General features: G+C 44.8%; 1 protein-coding gene across 3 annotated transcripts in view; it reads left to right on the top strand.

Moving 5' to 3' along the window:
• The window catches only part of EPS8 (epidermal growth factor receptor pathway substrate 8), a 127,233-nt gene that overhangs the window by 30,461 nt on the left and 77,538 nt on the right, over positions 1 to 19,234 (top strand). For all 3 annotated transcript variants that reach the window (XM_033952129.1, XM_033952130.1, XM_033952128.1), the window contains exons 2-4: positions 2,465 to 2,569; positions 8,516 to 8,592; positions 13,937 to 14,010. In XM_033952129.1, the coding sequence (XP_033808020.1) occupies positions 8,537 to 8,592; positions 13,937 to 14,010 (130 nt within the window). In that variant the 5' untranslated portion in view covers positions 2,465 to 2,569; positions 8,516 to 8,536. The remainder of the gene's footprint in view (positions 1 to 2,464; positions 2,570 to 8,515; positions 8,593 to 13,936; positions 14,011 to 19,234) is intronic.

Here is a 19,234-nt window from a genome sequence, read left to right as displayed (position 1 = left end):
AGAAGCCAGGATTCCCCACAGAAAGCAAGGACTGAAACAATCTAATTTTTCTTCTGAAGACTCCTGATGCAGGCCGGGAGGCCGAAACATGTACATGTCGGGTCATTGAGTTACTTTGGATGAATAAAGATTTTGGATCACTCAGATGAGTTGAAAGACACTTTTTTGTGCACCTTTCTGATTGGACATTTCCACTTTGATTTGTTCCTTTGACGTGTTTTGCCCAGTTTTATGTTTTAATGTCCACCACTTAGGAGGGGGGTGGATGGCGTTTGGCTTGTGACTATGTTGCATGGCTGTGTGATTTCTTGTTTGCACTTTTTTTGGAAAATCTTAATAAATATATTTCAACATAATGTCCACCACTTAGGATTTACATAGAAACACAACAGGTCCTATAAATTCCCAGCGAGCCTTGCAGGGCAAACAGCGCAGCACGGTCAGGATTTCTCTCGATGCTTCCTAATGGACGAGAGCTTTCAGAAATTTGCCTCTTAATGATGATTTCCATTATAACTCCCCGCTGAATTACGTAAATGTTTCTGTCCTACTGCTTTAAAAAGGAGAAAGGCCCAGAATGATCCTTCTGCGGTCGAGCCCCAGCAATAGCAAAAAAAGAGAGAAATTATCCCTGACCATTTGGCCCGTCATCTTTTTCTTTCCTGTGCCATCGTCTCGATTCAGATGAAGCACAGAGGTTTCAATTGTGATGGGGCAGTGTGTACGAATCTTTGTACCACTGTCAGGTACTATAAAGTACTCTCAAGCTCTATTAGTTACCGTTGTCATACCAAACTCATAACATCACCGCCCCGTGCTGCGTGAGGCCTTGTCCGGTCATATCCTAGTAAGCATTGCCATGCTCCCCTATGTATTTTCCTATTGTTTTATGTTACCCTGCTATATTTTATTATGTATGTAAGCTTGTAACCTGTTCTGAGCATGGGATAGAAATCCAAATAAACAAATCATTTTTGTTCCTACTTAGACAAGTTCCTGCTGAACAAGTTACATACACTATTTTTCAGTGGTAAGCAAATGTACTGTTTCGTGGGGTGTCAGTAAGACCTTTGAAGACAAACTTCAAAAGATTCTTAAAATCTTCATTCATCCCCTATGACTTAATGAATTGTCATTTAGATTGATTATTATATTGTCATTTAGATTGATTATTATATATGTATGATAATCACTTAGCTTTTTCCTTTTGTTTCTTTTTAACTTCTTTTTTTCATTTTTTCATTTTTTTCTTGTTCTATTAAATATACTGCATTGCTTTCTCTAGCGGTCAGCAATTATCGCTCCCCTGCCGACGCGTTTCGCCTATCTTTGTCAAGGCATGGGGTCTAGGGAAAACACAAAAACATGCAATATAAAATCTATGAATATAATTCAGTAAATCTTATTACTAAGCCAGACTATCTCTCCCAGACATACCTAGATCATTAAATGCTCCTGTCTGTAGTGTTCAGCGGCTACTAAAGAATGGCCGCTGCGTTGATCTACTCACTGAAATATAGAGACATCCCCTGACGTCATAGGACATACGCTGATAGGACTAGTCTCGGTTAGAGCACTGGTCTTAGTTTCAAGTTTCAAGTTTATTTATATTTAATGGTTCGCTTAATAATTCTAAGCGAATAACATAACAGTAAATTTTGGGATAAAAACAGTTAAAAATATTATATAGCTTAAAAATATTATTAACTTAAAAATAAAAAACATGGTCATTACAAACTGACAATACAGACAATACTGGAATAATTGGAAAAAACATAAGGGGATAAAAGTTACAAAATTGTTGTTTCCCCGCAGGGAAGAGAAGAAAACTAGAAAGGGTAGGATAGAACACTGGGGTTGGGGTATAAGTAAAGTAAAACCTTTTCACATTTTGATTATTTTAAATTATCGAGGAAAAAATTCCTCTTTAAAGATTAAAAGAAGCTTTAAAAAGAAATGTTTTTAGATTGGTTTTAAATAAAGTGAGGTCTTTGATATTTCTAATATATAAAGGGAGAGTATTCCAAATAAGCGGGGCCTTGACTGAAAAAATATCGTGACGCCTAGTTCCTATTATTTTTAATGAAGGGACCATGAGTAGCTCTTGGGTGTTAGATCGAAGAAGACGATTTGAAACGTGAGGGATTAGTAGACGATCAATAAACTGAGGTTCATTTGTAGTTATTGTTTTGAAAACTAATAATGCTATTTTATATGTTATTCTTTGATTAATGGGTAGCCAATGAGATTCTATCAGATATGGAGTCACATGATCATATTTCTTTCCATGATGGACCAGAGGGCCGCTGCGTGAGCGGACTGCTGGGCATGATGGACCACAATTCTTATGTTCTTTCCTGGGCTACAGGTCCTAGAGTACATTGCTTGGAGAGGAAGTGAAATGTACTTTTGGCTTGTGGACTAGACTGATACGTATCTGTGGGTTTTTTTTTTCTCTTTTAAGGATCTTTTTCATTGTGGAAGACTTCCTGTGGTAGAGGTGTGATCATGCTAGCAGAAACGCTCAAGGAAATGCAGCGATCACAGGTGTAGCACGTGATAATTTCAGGTAAACAAATTATTACCAGCCATAAAGATATTTGGGAGCTCGTCTCTGTTTCAGCCTTAATACAGCAACTGGAGCCATGAAGAAGGGTTACACATTAGCATAACCCACGTGGTTCGAGAAGTATGCAGAGTCGTAGAGACGGGAAGTAAGAAATTCAGGATTCTGTAGGTTAATGGTTATCTAAAGTTCACAGTTCAAACAAGGGTCCAAGCACAGGTTTTAGACTGAATTCCGTTTTTCACAGCTAGTTATATTCAGGGACAGTAAACATTCTCCCGAGGGTTAAATGACGGAGGAGTGGCGGTGGGATCTGACCCCTGGCTGCCACCCTGGTTCTTAGCTCCCTGCCCTCAGCATTGACCACTGCAAGCACAGACTGATTGAAGAGTAATACCAGGGCAGTTGCTACATCGTATCGGAACTAAAGATTCTTGGACTGCAGTGACTGTTGCTCCCTTAGTTCTTAAACTAATACAGCGGCATTGTTTATTTATCTAAAAAATGTATTACCCGCTACATCCACCAATTCTGCAGCTTACAATAGAAACATACACGGTAAAACCACATAATAACAAATTCCAAATACGGGTTTCAGTGATATAATTTGCTGGGGATCAAAAAGAATTGTCTTCAAATGTTCTCGAAACTGCAGAACCCCCAGACAGAGTTCCGATTATGCATAAAGCTGGGTAGGAAGTGTTCCAATTGGTGGCAACTTTACCATCGAAAAGCTATTTTATAATCTTTGCAGCATGATTTGGTGGTCCTGCATCAAATGTCGGATGTTTACACCCTAAAAGCACTTAGAACGTCTACCCTAGAAACATAGAAAATGGTGGCAGAAAAGGGCTATAGCCCACCAAGTCTGCCCATTCCAAGTATCTGCCCCCCTGAATTCACTCCCTTAAAGATCCCACGTGAGTATCCCATTTTCTCTTAAAATCCGTCACGCTGCTGGCCTCAATCACCTGCAGTGGGAGTCTGTTCCAATGATTCAATAATCAAGGGGGTCAGTAGACTTAAAAGGGTGGGTCAACAGTGTGGGCAGACTTGATGGGCTATAGCCCTTATCTGCCGTCATCTTTTTATGTTTCTAATAGAGGAGTGGGATTCCTGGTGAACAGGAAAAGAACCACAATATTAGGTAGGAAAAACCTTGAACCGTAACTGTGGCAAATTCGAATCTGTTATCTATATATTATGTACTAAAAGGGAACTTTAAGGTAATCCAAGAAGGTAAAACCTTTGAAATCATGATGAAGCATTTTGACACCTACCAAATAGGACTTCACCGAGATCTGGGCTTTCTTTCCCACTTTAAAGCCATTTAAAGCTGCTCTGCCCACCCAGCCACCCCTCCCTCTTCCTATCCCCCAAATGTTTTCCTTATCTATTCTGATATTTGTCAGCATTTGCTTATTTCTGAAGGGTCACCTTCGAAAGCTCATCATTAAATCCATTGAGTTAGTCCAATAAAAAAAGTATCGCCGTATTTCCTTTGTTTTTTTGCATTATTTCTTTATATTATCGTTCTGAGCTCTTTGGGGAGAACGGGATAGAAACAGATTCAACAAATAAATGCATCCATAAGGAGAACCAGAGGCAAAAGTAGTAATTTATTTTATCTGTTTGGATTTTGTTAATCTCCCAAGTGAGATTTTCATGATGGAGTTTTTTTTCCCTCCTTTAACCCTTTCAGGACCATAAGGATCGTAGGCCAATTTTTGTGGTTTTGACGACATTTTTATGGTAAAAAGAGCTTGCAGATGCCAAAAAATTGATTTTTTTTGTGAAATATCATTATTTTTATTTAAAAAATCACACTTCTGGCTTATGGACAGTGTGGCAAGTGAATCTTCTCGTCAATCTGGCAACGACGCTAATGAATGAATGTCGGAACCAGTTTGTTTACATAAAGGCAGTATCATATGGAATCCGTACATATCAAATTTAGAACTGTAGACTATCCCAATCAAAATTGATAGGATTTTAAAGTTATGGGACAAATATGTCCCTTGGTCCTGAAAGGGTTAAGAGAGGAATTTGTTTTGTGTCCTGGCTGGATCCTTTTCTATTTTGTGGTGTCAGGTCAAAAGCGCGCCGGGACAAAGGCGCGAGCAGACAACTGAGCGCAGCGTGGAGGCGCGCACCGAAGAAAAAGACTGTTTTTAGGGGCTACGACGGGGGGTGTGGGGGGGGGGGAACTCCCCCACTTTACTTTATACAGATTGCGCCGCGTTGTGGAGGGTTTGGGGGGTTGTAACCCCCCCACATTTTACTGAAAACTTAACTTTTTCCCTGTTTTTAGGGAAAAAGTTACGTTTTCACTAAAATGTGATGGGTTACAGCCCCCCAAACCCCCCACAACGCCGCTGCGATCTGTATTAAGTAAAGTGGGGGGACTCCCCCAACAAAACCCCCCGTCGCAGCCCCTAAAAACAGTCTTTTTCTTCGGCGCGCGCCTCCGTCTTGCGCTCAGTTGTCGGCACACGCCTTTGTCTTCCGCGTTACTGTCTATGAACCTATTTTGTGACTCTCATGTTACTTTTCTGTAGCCATTTATGCTGAAAAATCATATTTAGAAATGAAAAATTTTGGATGAGCAGCATTTCTCTTACGGAGCCTCAGTTTGCTTACAATGAATCCAGCAGGTGCGACTGTCCCCCATTCTTCTTAAGAGACGTATATGTCGTCAGAGCTATTGAATTGGCCTCGAGTCACTGCTACTGTTGCTTTTAACCTTTATCTCAGCCTAACAGCAGGTATTTGGCGTCGGCACTGTTCAGTTTCTAGCCATCCAGCCTTTGGGAAATGAATAAGGTCCTGTCCACTGAATGAAATGTTTCCAAACTGATCTGTATCCAAGCTTTTGCGTTGCTGGTTTCTTGTACCCTAGGGCTGATTTTTCAGAATGGAAGCGGTACTCAATCTCTGCTGGTTGTCTCCAAATGGAAGTCATGTGACATGTATGTAGGGATTGGGAAACCTGAGGACTCGGTGTTGGATTTGTGAAATTTGGGAAGAGGGTTGAGTTAGTGCTTGAAAGTATGAGTGGGGAAAAGACCCAGGGATAGGCAGATATTAAAATGGGAAGCGTAAAGTAATCTGTACTGGACAGAGAAATGAACAAGTAACACAAGGGGTGGCTAAGACATTTTTGAGGTAAAGGGGAGGAATATGTAGAAGCTGTTAAGAGTAAGGCCAAACTGCCTTACTTGCAGTCGGGGAAGGGATTGAATTTCCAGCACATGCCCGTTCCCACCCCTGCGCCGGAGAAGCCCGAAAGGAATGCACGGAGGCCAACCCTGCAACACTCGGTCGAACAGCAGACCCTGCTGGAATCCCACCTGCTTTAGACGTCTTGTGCGTTGGCCATAAATGAATGTCCAGAGTGCCTCAGGACAGGTGCAAGTTCTCCTCCATTTTATCCCGGAAAGCCTCCTCATAGTTGAGCCAAAACACCAAAACCGAGTCAGCATACTGTAGTCTCGCTGATGAGTCCCACCCCAAATGCTAGCCAGCCGCAAGAACGACCAGATCCAATTGAGAAGGATGTGCCCGAGTACCCTCGTTCTTAGCCTGACCCCCACCTTCTATCAGCCGAAAAATGTCTATGCAAACCCTCCTTCTAACCTTATGCTGCATCTTCTTGGGAACCTTCTCCCACAACTCCGTCAGGGCCGGAACACCCCTGGACTGTCCTCCCCAAGGTCCTGAGAATCCCCTTGAACTACTGCAGGTCCTGCTGCCAAAGAAGGAAGCATGTGGCCTGCTCCTACATGTACCCTTTCACTTTTTCTTAGCTGTAACAGAATCCTTCTTTGCCCCATTTCCAGAACCAGCAACACCACCCAGTCCTGCCACTCCAGTGACACTATGCTCAACTGCCACCTTGTCCACCGTCTGTAGACTGGATTTGCTGTCCACTGTGTCTCCCAAAGGTGTTCAGCAGCCACCGATCTTACAGCCTCCGCAGGTCTTGCACCCATGTCCTGGAAAGAAAGAAAAGAGGAGCAGTGACAGAATCTGAAGGCAGTGCAGACAACCCCAGCAAATGACCCAACACCCCTAATCTGGAAACAACAGGACTCTGGCCCCACCCAACAGCACCAGCCTGCCCCCCAGAAGCAGCCAGTCCGGCAGCTAAGAAGGGGGGGGAAGGGAGGCCATAAGGCAGGTCTCCGACCAGGCACCCACTCCCAATAAGGCCAAAACTCATAGGGTGCTAAGACCTGTCCAAACCTAGAAGAAGAGGGATACCCTACCATGTCCAAAGCCCCTCCCACCATGCTGCCAAAGGAGTCTGCCCCTTCACAAACCTCCCCCATCATCAGCCCAGGAACACCGGCAGCAACCTGAGCCAAACCCAGGGACAATTCCCTGATGCTCAAGAGAAAGTTGAGGAGAGTCCACCGCCACAGGCTCTTCCAGTACCGTGGCCTTCGCAGAACGCAGCTCGGCTGATTGGGTCCCCCCCACCCCCCCTGCAAGGACCCGCTCTTCTTCCACCGATGCTCAACGGAATCGGCACACACAGCCACCAGGGCAGACAAGGCCACTATATTTGAGGGCCTTTTCTGCAATGGCCGCAACCCAGCATTGGGATCCATCTCACTCACCTGATCCGACGCTGGGTCTTCATCGAAAGAACCTCCAGCCTGCAAGGAAACCTGTAAGGGGGCCTCGTCCGAGAACACTCTGTCTGCCGCCTCTGCCATCCTGATCCAGAAAGCAATGACGCAGCAAAATCACCTCTGAGGAACAGGAAAACCCTGAGCCTCAGAGGTCCCAGCTTTTAACCCCTCCCCCCCTGGCCAATCAGTTTGAATAGTCAGGGCAGGAAGCCGACCCCCACTTGTGACTTCTTCCATCCGGGACTTTATTCCTGACCCCCCACCCCAAGGCTAATCCCAACGGGTGGCAACACGGGCCTCCCAGTCCTGTATTAATGTCGCCCATTGAGACCAACTATTGGGGCTTTTTCATCTGGCTAAGATGTTGAATGTTTTGTGACCCATCTGCTACAAACATGAGGATAACAGTGGGTTTAAGAGTGGGCAGAACTGTGTTACCTGGTTTGCTAGATAACCTTTTGGGCTGTGATCTCGGAGACAGACAGACCTACTCTTTGAATTTGACAGTCAACCCTCCATTCTTTTGAATAAATTGACAAAGCTGGGTAAAAAAAGCCATTGAGGGGGTATTTTTGTAATAGATAATGTGCTCTAACTTTTTTTCACATTTGGCCTTCAAATGTATATTCTGCCACTTAAAATTTACTTATGATTTGAGGTGGGAAGCCTGTGAGTTTTTCTGAGGAAGTTCAATGGTGTAATACGTGTAGTAATGACAAGTATTTATTTTGGGCTCCCAAGACAAACTTGTTCTTGTACGCTCCTCTCCCCTTCCCAGTGCTAAGGTTTCTCTCCTTCCTGCCAATTGCTCTCTCCTCCTCATCCAGTGCTTTCTTCATCTCCCTCCTAAGAGGGGTCAATTATTGATTTGTTTAAAATGTGATTGAGTAGGTTTCATTGGTTGCTCGTTGAGTCCATGTGGCCATCTGCACCACCAGAGAAGCTCTATCACTCTTTTCTTTCTTTCAGATGTTCTCTGAATGCTCCTTGGTTTCTTCCTTTAAGATTTTGTTATTAATCTCCCAGTGTTATTGGTTCAGAATATCATTATATTTGTCTCAGCTGGCTAGACTGAGTCATTCTCATCTCCCTTCCATCTTGGATCTGTTTATGGTGGACTAAATAGTCTTAATTATTACCTATATGGAATAATTCTTATTTCTTTATTCAAATACTAGTTGTATGGTGAATAAACCTTGAAATTCAATAAATAATAAGAAAAATGATGGAACCCAAATGGAATCCTGTCCTGAAAATCACAGCTACCCTGGTCGATGTTTGATCTGATGGATGTTGTGTTCTTGTGTTTTAGGATATCATACTGGAAACAAGAATGAATGGCCACATTTCGCATCCTGGAAACTTTGGAAATTTCTCTTCTCCAATAAAGTAAGAGACGTGTCTGGTTTTAAGCAAACTGCTTTATATGAGAGCTTCTGCTTTCTGCATCATCAGAGTAACTCTGTGGACAAAGAGCTCTCAGTGATATTCAGAACACTTTTTATAGAAGCATTGATGATTCTTCTTTTCTCTGGGCCTGGATTGCTATTTAGCAGAATACTGTGGATAAATTGTTCTTTTGGAGGGATTTGAAATGTTTACTGACTGGATCAATTCTGTTTTTTTGTATGTTTTTACTTACTTTATGAATGTTGCTGTTTCTAAGCTGCCTAGTAATAGGCGGTTGAGAAATTTGTTAAATAATAACCTAGAGAATGACACGGGGACCAATTTTCCCCCCCCCCCCTTCCCGCGGGAACTCATTTTCCCGTCCCAGCAAGATCTTTTCCTGCCCCTGCCCCATTCCTGCAAGCTCTGTCCTCATCTGCACAAGCCTCAAAAACTTTAAAATCCTAAGTAGCAACATTCTAGAGCTCAGATTGTGATGTCATAATGCCTCATTCCACCAATGCTTAAGCTCCGTCCTCACCTGCACAAGCCTCAAACACTTGAAAATCCTAAGTAGCAACATTCTAGAGCTCAGATTGTGATGTCATAATGCCTCATTCCACCAATGCCTAAGCTCCGTCCTCATCTGCGCAAGCCTCAAACTCTTTAAAATCCTAAGTAGCAACATTCTAGAGCTCAGATTGTGATGTCATAATGCCTCATTCCACCAATGCCTAAGCTCCGTCCTCATCTGCACAAGCCTCAAAAACTTTAAAATCCTAAGTAGCAACATTCTAGAGCTCAGATTGTGATGTCATAATGCCTCATTCCACCAATGCCTAAGCTCCGTCCTCATCTGCGCAAGCCTCAAACTCTTTAAAATCCTAAGTAGCAACATTCTAGAGCTCAGATTGTGATGTCATAATGCCTCATTCCACCAATGCCTAAGCTCCGTCCTCATCTGCACAAGCCTCAAAAACTTTAAAATCCTAAGTAGCAACATTCTAGAGCTCAGATTGTGATGTCATAATGCCTCATTCCACCAATGCCTAAGCTCCATCCTCAACTGCACAAGCCTCAAACACTTTAAAATCGTAAGTATTTGCGGCTTGTGTGGTTAAGGGAGAGCTTCCAGGAACGGGACAGAGACAAAACTTGTGGGACGGGAAAATTGAGTTCCTGAGGGGATGGGGACAAATTTTGTCCCCGTGTCATTCTCTAGTGTAAACAAAAGTTTTATTGACTTTGTTTGTCAAAATTCAGTCAAAATTACTGTTTAACCAGACTCTCACAGACTTTCTTAGATGGACTTGCGCAACCCAAGAAAGGATAACCATTTGTTTACTTATAATTTCAGACAAGTCCCTTGTTGTTCATTATCCCACTGTTTCAAGATGCGTTGAAGGGACTGCTTCGCTGCAAACCCGCAATTCAGATGTGAACGTGGCCTGTTCGTTTGTCATTAAACTCCCTCTTTTGCTGATAGAATCCTCATCCGTTAACCATCCGACCTGGAGAGTTCTACGTCCCGCTAGAATAGGGGTGGGCAGACTTTATACAGACAAGGCAACGTATACCTAACAGGCAGAACTGGGAAATGCACAGAGCTCTGTTTATACCCTCTGTGATAAATAAGTGAACCAAAAAAAGGAGAAACGTGGTCCCGAGTACCATCCAGCAGAAAACAAACCAAGTAGGGCATGTGACTGCTCAGGATTCTAGATCAACGTTAATCCACCGTTGGCATGAACTGTACTGTTTTCGGCGGTGGATTAAAGTTGATCTAGAATCCTAAACAGTCACGTGCCCTACATGATAAATCAATCAATAACGATGGAAACAAACTTCCAAAGTAGCTAGTCTGAAAATATTGGTGAAATGCCAAAACTCTGGTTAATAATGTTTTGTGTATATTCTTCCTATGGTCTCATGGGCCACATAAAACTCAATAGTGAGCTACCTTTGGCCCATCGGCCTCACGTGAGCTAGAAGGAGTAGGAAACGTCAAAGCTTGGTAACATGAACCTTATACAGTGGTGCCTCGCATAACGAACGCCTCGCACAACGAACGCTGCACACAACGAACTTCATGTCTTGATTCACACAACGAACTTCGTTTCACACAACGAACTTCACACAACGAACTTCGTTTCACACAACGAACTTCGTTTCACACAACGAAGTCGCCCGAGCTGCCGATGTATTGCATCCTTCCGCGCAGGCACTGCAGGCAGTCGTTAGTCACTGCGCTTAACTGCCCTCTCTCACTGTATACAGTCGTCCTTTTAAGATAAACTCAATATTTTTTATATATCATGGCTTCTAAAAAAAGCAGGAAGGTGATTTCTGTTGAAATGAAACGGGAAATAATTAGAAGGAGTGAATGTGGGGTAAAACAGTGTGACCTCGTCAAAGAGTTTGGCCTCAGCAAGACCACCATTTTCACCATTTTGACAAATTTATCTTTTTTTATGTCATCTTAGCATATTTTATGCTGCAGAACGAATTATTTTTTTTAACATGTATTGTTATGGGAAAACGCGTTTCACATAACGAACTTTTCGCATAACAAACTTGCTCCTGGAACGAATTAAGTTCGTTGTGTGAGGCACCACTGTATTCAGTTTCATCATAAGGAGTCCTAAGTTCTCATTCCAAATTCTTACCAAAGCCAATCTTGCCTTTCTCTTCTGAATAAAGGGATAATGATTCCAACACGTTGACCTAAATTACACATAATAGAAACAACATAAAATCCTCATACAATCTCCAGCTGGGCTCCACCATCCCTACACACCAGAAAGGCCAAAGCCTCGACCTTGTCTTCTCCTCCAATTGCTCTACCACCAAATTCAGCACCTCAACTCTTCCTCTCTCTGGCCTTCATCTGTTAACATTCACAACTCATCACGCTCCCCACCAAGACCCAGCCAGTCATGACCAATCCATTTAGGAACCTTCAGGCTATTAACTCTGGCATCCTCTCCACCACTGTTTTATCCCTCCCTTCAACTACTATGAAGCCATTCTCTCCTATAACACCATTCTCTCCTCCACACTAGATACCCTCGATCCTCCCATTTCACATCCTGTAAGGTGCACCAAACCCCAGCCCTGGCTGACCTCCAACATCCACTACTTGTGCTCCTGTGCCCAATCTGCTGAATGTCTTTGGCTTAAATCCCGCACCAATGCTGTCTTCATACACTTCAAATTCCTGCTGACATCCTTCCGGTCTGCCCTTTTGCTTGCCAAACAAGAACACTATGCCCATTTAACTAATTCTCTTAACTCTAACCCTTTGCTACACTAAGTGCTCTAATCTCTGGTCCCCCTCCTTCACTTTCTCCCCAGACTATGGCTGACTTCTTCTACAACTAGGTCACTCTTCCCCTCCCCCAATCTCCCTTCCATCTGTCCCTTCTGCCAACCTTCCCTCAACTCCTGCCATCTTTTCCTTCTTTTCTGAAATCACTGAAGAGGAACCTGCACATCTTCTCTCCTCCTCCAAACCCATTACCTGCTCCTTTGATCTGAATCCCATCCACCTACTCTGCACTTTCTCTCCCACTGTCATCCCTCCTATCTGCCATATCCTCAACCTACCACTCTCCACTGCAACTGTTCCTGATGTCTTCAAATGTGCTGTAGTTACACCTCTTCTCAAAAAAAACCTACCTAGACCCCATGTCCCTCTCCAACTATCACCTCATCTCCCTCCTTCCCTTCTTATCCAAGATACTTGAATGTGCTGTCCACTGCCATTGCCTGGACTGCCTTGACCCACTTCAATCAGGCTTTCGCCCGCTCCATTCCATGGAAACTGCCCTTACTAAAGTCTCTAATGACCTGTTCCTGGCCAGATCTAAAGGCCTGTACTCTACCCTCATCCTTCTCAATCTATCTGCTCCTTTCGATATTGTTGATCACCACCTACTCCTCGATAACCTGTTCTCGCTGGGATTTGGGGGTTCTGTTCTCTCCTGGTTTTCTTCCTATCTCTCCCATTGCACTTTCAGTGTATGCCATGGTGGATACACCTCCACTGCTGTCCCCTTGCCAATCAGTGTACCTCAAGACTCTGTCATGGGACTCTCCCTTGGCTGATGACTCCCAGGTCTACCTCTTCACACCAGATATCTCTACAGGAATCCAGGCCCAAGTCTCAGCCTATCTGTCCGACATTGCGGCTTGGATGTCTCATTCTCTTCTATAACTGAATAAGGCTAAAACCGAACTCCTTTTCTTTCCATTTTAACTCACCTCTCCCCTCCTGCTGTTCTCTGCTTCTGCGGATAACACCTCCTCCCTGTCTCGTCAGCTTGTAACCTTGGGGTCTTTGACTCCTCTCTTTCCTTCTCCGCTCAGATCCAACAAATTGCTAAAATGTGCCGCTTCTTCCTGTATAATATTACCAAAACCCTTGTCCACTCTCTCATCACCTCTCGCTTAGATGACTGCAACTTGCTTCTCTCAGGTCTTCCGCTCAATCACCTCTCTCCCCAGTTCAGCTGCATGACTTATATTCCTCCAGAGCCGCCATGCTCACGTTGCCCCCTCTCCTCAAGTGGTTTCACTGGCTTCCCATCCATTTCCGAATACAAGTTCATTCACCCTGCTGCTCCTCAGTATCTCCCCTGTGAACATCGTTCATTAGGCAAATCCCTTTAATCTTACCGCACTGAATGCCTGGAACAGACTGCCTGGGTCATTACGTCTGGCTCCATCTCTTGCAGTCTTCAAATCCAAGCTAAAAGCTCACTTTTTTGAGGCCGCTTTCAAATCCTAACTCCCAGTCACCATAAAATTACCTTTATCCATCCCCAACTCCTACATGTCCTGTCTTTCCAAATTAGATTGTAAGCTCTTCTGAGCAGGAATTGTCTATTACTTGTTAAATAAACTGCGCTGCGTATGAACTGATAAATAGTAGGAGTAGCAGTGAAGGGCACCTTCCCCACAAAATAGATTTTATAACACAATATCACAACTAAGTTAAGAGTTTCCTGGCCCGGGGGGTGGGGGGGGGGGCAGCAAGACTTGGCGGGAAATGAGGGTGACAGTATAGGGCAGAATCTGCCCAGAGCCTGATCTAAGGATTTGGATACTTGATAAAAATAATTACAAGACAATGATAGGGGCTTTTCCTAGAGCCCAATAAATTCCACCCACTAGGACATGAATTACCAAGAAATGTCCTCCCTGCTGATCACTGAATCATGGATAATGAACAGCACGGCAGAAAAATATCCAAGCATTGCCTTTACCAGCAGCCTGATGTGTTTTATGAGGTGCAAATGTACGAGAATAAAAGAACTCCTTTCTTTCCCCCCCCCACCCCCAGTGGTTATGGATCTTCACCGTCTGCTCCGTTGGAGAAAGGCTTAAGTGACAAAACCAGTGCAAAGACTCTTTATGGTAAGTCTGTCTTCTGCTAATGCCCTGCCCAGTCGGAAAGCTTTCTGCAATGGTTCGTCTGTAGAGAGAAAAGAGGCAAAGTCCAGCACATTCCATAACCCTGAGCTCTTAAAAGCTTTTATCTGCACTTTACGTCAGAGCTTTGATTAGTGTTTTATCAGCAGCTGATTCAAATTATATACTTTTATTATTGTTACTATATTTAACTTTTATGCTCTATGTGTAATTCAGATCGGTTAATATATTGCATTGTTGTTATTTATGGTAAATATAGTTTTTATTTGAAATTAGGCCTGGATTCTCTAACAGGCATTGATTTTTGTTTGTTTAGGCATCCGAGCTTGTAAAAAAAATGCTGTTTCAAGGTGCAAACTGTCACCTAAAAAAAATCAGCGCTGGAATTGCTCCTCTGTAGGTGCTTTAGGCCGTCAAACGCCACGGTGGGTGTGGCCGACACTACAAGTCGCATTAGGCAGCGTAATTCACGTCAGAGGTGGGCGCTAGAAATGAAGGACTGGTAAACCTTGGCCTCCATTTCCAGCACCTGCCTTTGCTGGAGGTGCAATTCTGTACCCGTCGCTGTCACGTGATTGACACCTTTAAAGTGGCTGCCGACAGAATCCAGCCCCAAGTGCATCATCTCTCTGGACTAGTGTCTCGGAGTTCCTGTGAAATATTTTTTCATTTGCATGAATCGCAGAAAAGCGGATCCTTGTTGACGTGGTTTGGTAAGAGGAGGATGCACCGGAACCACCCTGGTGATATTTTGCTCTTATGTTACTTTTCATAATAGATTAACCCCTCCCCTCCCCCCCAGCACATTATTTAGTGCTGGCCGCAGTACTAACAGCTCCGATGCTCATAGGAATTCTAGGAGTGTCGGAGCTGTGACTGACAAGGCCAGTACCATTTTGTAAAAGGGAGGTAAATTTGTTGATACTTCTCCTTTGCCTTCAGACAGTTATTGGTCCGTTCTGGAGGAATTCTTCTTAAATTTAGTGAGCACGATGGATGGATGTGAACTAGACTTCTTGCCCCATTTGTCTTAGGAGCAGATACCATTTATTTCTTCCGATCATCTTCCAAACAGAGACCTAAAGGTAGCGGAGTCTCATCTGCTGTGCTGAGTGTATAAAATCCTGGTGTGGTGTGTACGCTTCTGAGCCTCTGGTGCCTTGTCTTCCTTGATCTTCTGGCCTGCTGTCGCCTACTGTGTAATGTACTTCTTCTTAGCCCCCCCCCTGGGCTGATGTGTCTGGCCTTTGATGCTGTTTTGGGGTCCCTGACCCTAGTCTGCAATGTGTTATCAAATTTTATTAAAAATGTGATTAATCGCCTAAACAAAGTTATCCCAGGACAAGCAGGCAGCATATTCTTGACTGATGGGTGACGGCACCGACGGAGCCCCGGTACGGACAATTTTAGAGTGATTGCACTCTAAGAACTTTAGAAAGTTCTAGCTCGGCCGCACCGCGCACGCGCGAGTGCCTTCCCGCCCGACAGAGGCGCGCGGTCCCTCAGTTTCTTAGTTTCCGCGGAGCTAAGAAGACGCGTTTTCAACGGCTGTTGAAACTTTTTTCTCTTTGCCTTCCCGCTCGCGTAAACTGTTGATTATTTCATCTTATTTCTTTTCTTTTTTCTTTTTTGTAAAAAAAAAAAAAAAAAACCCTTCATTTTTTCTTTAATTTAATCTTTCCCCGGCGGGGCCTTCTGCCACCATCGAAGCCTCGGCTTTCGATTTGGCTGAAGCCGTTTTTCCTTTCATGCCCCCTCAACCGGGTTTTAAAAAGTGCCAGCGGTGTGCTCGGCCTATATCTCTCACGGACCCACACAACTGGTGTTTACAGTGTTTGGGTCCTGAGCATCAGGCCTCTACTTGCACCCGCTGTGCCACTCTAAAAAAACGGACATTAAAAAATCGCCAAATCCAGCAGCGATTATTGTTCGGTGCCGAGATGTCCGACCCCGTTCCATCGACTCCAGCTTCGGCACCGATTCAGTCGGCACCCTCTTCTTCGACGCCGCGTGATTCCGCACCGGCGTCTCACCAGTCAGGTAAGCCGGCTAAGAAGCCTTCCCCGCTGGAGCGTCCTCCGGTCTCGAGTGCAGTGAGCCCAATCCTGCCGACTGTGAGACGCCAGCGGAAGCGTTCCGCCCCTATAGAGGTGAGTCCCTCGACATCGGGCTCCTCATCTCCGGGGCGTCGAACGGCACCGCAGGTACCGCAGAAGAAAAAGGCGGTACCGGTGCCATCCCTTGATGACCGCATCACGGCCATCCTTCAGGTGCAACTTAAGGACCAATTGAAACAGCTCCTTCCTGCTATCCTGGCTCCGAACCTTCCGGTGCCGGTCCGCACCGAGCTACCGGTACCGATCGTGGAACAGCCTGTGTTACCTGCTTCCACTATTTCGGTACCGCTTCAACTAATCTCATCGGTATCGATGCCAGTTCTTGCACCGGAGCCGAGAGCTCACCATCAATCGGTGCAGACTTCGGCACCGGTGCGACCAATAACATCTCCTGACTCGATATCGATGAGGTCGGGTAAGTCGTTACACAAAACCCGACACTTACAATCATCGACACCTGAGTCTCGGGACCATACTCCCCATGTCAGGGATCCTGATCTGTGGGGAGACTCAGAGGAACCCTTTCTTTCTGAAGGCGAATGTTCCTCAGAAGAGGAGGATTCAACTGTCCCTGACCCATCCTCCAAACAAGTCACTTCCTCTTTCTCCTGCTTTTTGAAAGAGATGTGTGACTCCTTGTCCATTCCTTTGGAGGCTGAATCCAAAAAGTCCAAAGCTTTTTTGGATGCCCTTGATTTTGACCAGCCTCCAAAGGAATTTTTGAAACTCCCTCTTCATGACATCTTGAGGGAGACTTTCTATAAGAATTTAGAGACTCCTTTAACTGTCCCAGGGGCCCCACGTAAACTGGATTCTCTATATAAGGTAATTCCCATTCCTGGGTTCGACAAACCTCAACTTCCACACGAATCCTTAACTGTCGAATCCACCCTTAAAAAATCTTCAGGAGCCAGTGTATATGCATCGGTACCTCCTGGCAGAGAAGGTAGAGCCATGGATAAATTTGGTAAGAGGCTCTACCAAAATGCTATGTTAGCAAATAGAGCTAGCAATTATGCTTTTCATTTTTCTTTTTATTTGAAGCATCTCCTTACCACCATGGCTTCCTTCGAAAAGTACCTTCCTTCACGAAAACATCACTCCTTTCATACCTGCTTGTCGTCTCTTTTTCAATTACGTAAGTTTATGGTTAGATCCATATATGACACCTTTGAACTTACCTCCAGAGCGACAGCAATGTCGGTAGCTATGCGTCGCCTGGCCTGGCTTCGGGTATCCGACCTTGATGTTAATCATCAGGATCGGTTAGCCAACGCCCCTTGCCTAGGGGATGAGCTCTTTGGGGAATCCATGGACTCAACCACACAAAAGCTCTCTGCTCATGAGACACGCTGGGATACCCTGCTTAAAAATAAAAAGAAGCCTCCTCCCCCAAAACCATATAGGCAGCAGTCGGCCTATCAACGCTGCTTCACAGCTCGGCCATTACCTACCACTGCTCAGCAACCCAGGCGTCAGAGGCAGCAACAACGTCAGCCTCCCAGACAGCAGCCACAGCAGCAACCTGTGAAACCACCTCCTCAGCAGAAGTCACAGCCCTTTTGACTTCATTCTCCACAGTATAGCCAGTATTCCTATTCCTGCTCTCCTGCCTCAACCTATAGGAGGTCGACTTTCTCTGTTCCTCAGCCGGTGGGAAGTTATCACTTCGGACCAATGGGTCCTCAACATCATCCGCCACGGCTACTCTCTCAACTTTCAGACTCTTCCATCCCAAAACCTGCCAAAAGAGTCTGCTTTGAACAGTCCTCAATCTGCCCTCCTCATTCAGGAAGTTCAATCCCTCCTTCTTCTAAACGCTATAGAAGAAGTTCCTCTAGATCAAAAAGGACAGGGATTCTACTCCCGTTATTTTCTAGTCCCCAAAAAAACAGGAGATCTCAGACCAATTTTGGATCTCCGCGATCTCAACAAACATCTGGTAAAAGAAAAATTCAAGATGCTTTCTTTAGCCATCCTTTATCCTCTTCTCAATCAAAACGACTGGCTATGCTCCCTCGATCTCAAAGAGGCATACACTCACATACCGATCCATGTAACCTCAAGACAGTATCTCCGTTTCATGATCAATCATTGTCATTACCAATACAAGGTGCTGCCCTTCGGCCTTGCCTCCTCTCCAAGGGTCTTCACCAAGTGTCTCATTGTGGTAGCGGCTTTTCTACGCTCTCACCACCTCCAGGTCTTTCCTTACCTGGACGACTGGTTAATCAAGGCCACATCCGCTCAAGCAGTTCTACTGGCCACCAACCAAACCATCTTGTTTCTACGAATTCTGGGGTTCGAGATCAATCTACCCAAATCTCATCTCATCCCCACTCAGAGACTTCAATTCATTGGAGCGATCCTGGACACACTCCTCATGAGAGCTTTCCTACCATCCAATCGTCTTCAGACCCTTCAGTCTCTATGTCAGCAGGTGCTTTCACTTCCTTCCATCTCAGCCAGGCAAATGATGGTACTTTTGGGGCACATGGCATCTACAGTTCATGTCACGCCCCTCGCACGTCTTCACCTGCGCACTCCTCAATGGACCCTTGCTACTCAGTGGTCCCAAGCGACGGATCCTTGCTCACGACACATATCTGTGACATCATCTCTTCATCAGTCTCTTCAATGGTGGTTGGTATCCTCAAATCTATCCAGAGGTCTTCTGTTCCATCAGCCCCCTCATCAACTGGTCATCACCACCGACGCCTCTCTTTATGCATGGGGAGCTCACTTGAACGAGTTCCAGACTCAAGGTCTTTGGACAGCCCAGGAAAAGAAGCATCAAATCAATTTCCTGGAACTCAGAGCGATGTTTTATGCCCTCAAGGCCTTCCAACATCTTCTCTTTCCTCAGGTCCTTCTGTTGTGCACAGACAATCAGGTTGCGATGTACTACATCAACAAACAGGGTGGGACAGGCTCTCGCCTTTTATGCCAAGAAGCCCAAAAGATCTGGAATTGGGCCATAGATCACCATCTCTTCCTGAAAGCTATCTACATTCAGGGAGCACAGAATTCTTTAGCGGACAAACTCAGCAGAATTCTCCAGCCTCACGAGTGGACACTCGATCCTGTAACTC

This window comes from Geotrypetes seraphini, chromosome 7 (genome assembly GCF_902459505.1).
Source record: "Geotrypetes seraphini chromosome 7, aGeoSer1.1, whole genome shotgun sequence".
Taxonomy (NCBI): domain Eukaryota; kingdom Metazoa; phylum Chordata; class Amphibia; order Gymnophiona; family Dermophiidae; genus Geotrypetes; species Geotrypetes seraphini.
The sequence above is the reverse complement of the archived record's forward strand: the minus strand, read 5'-3'. Positions and strand labels throughout refer to the sequence as shown.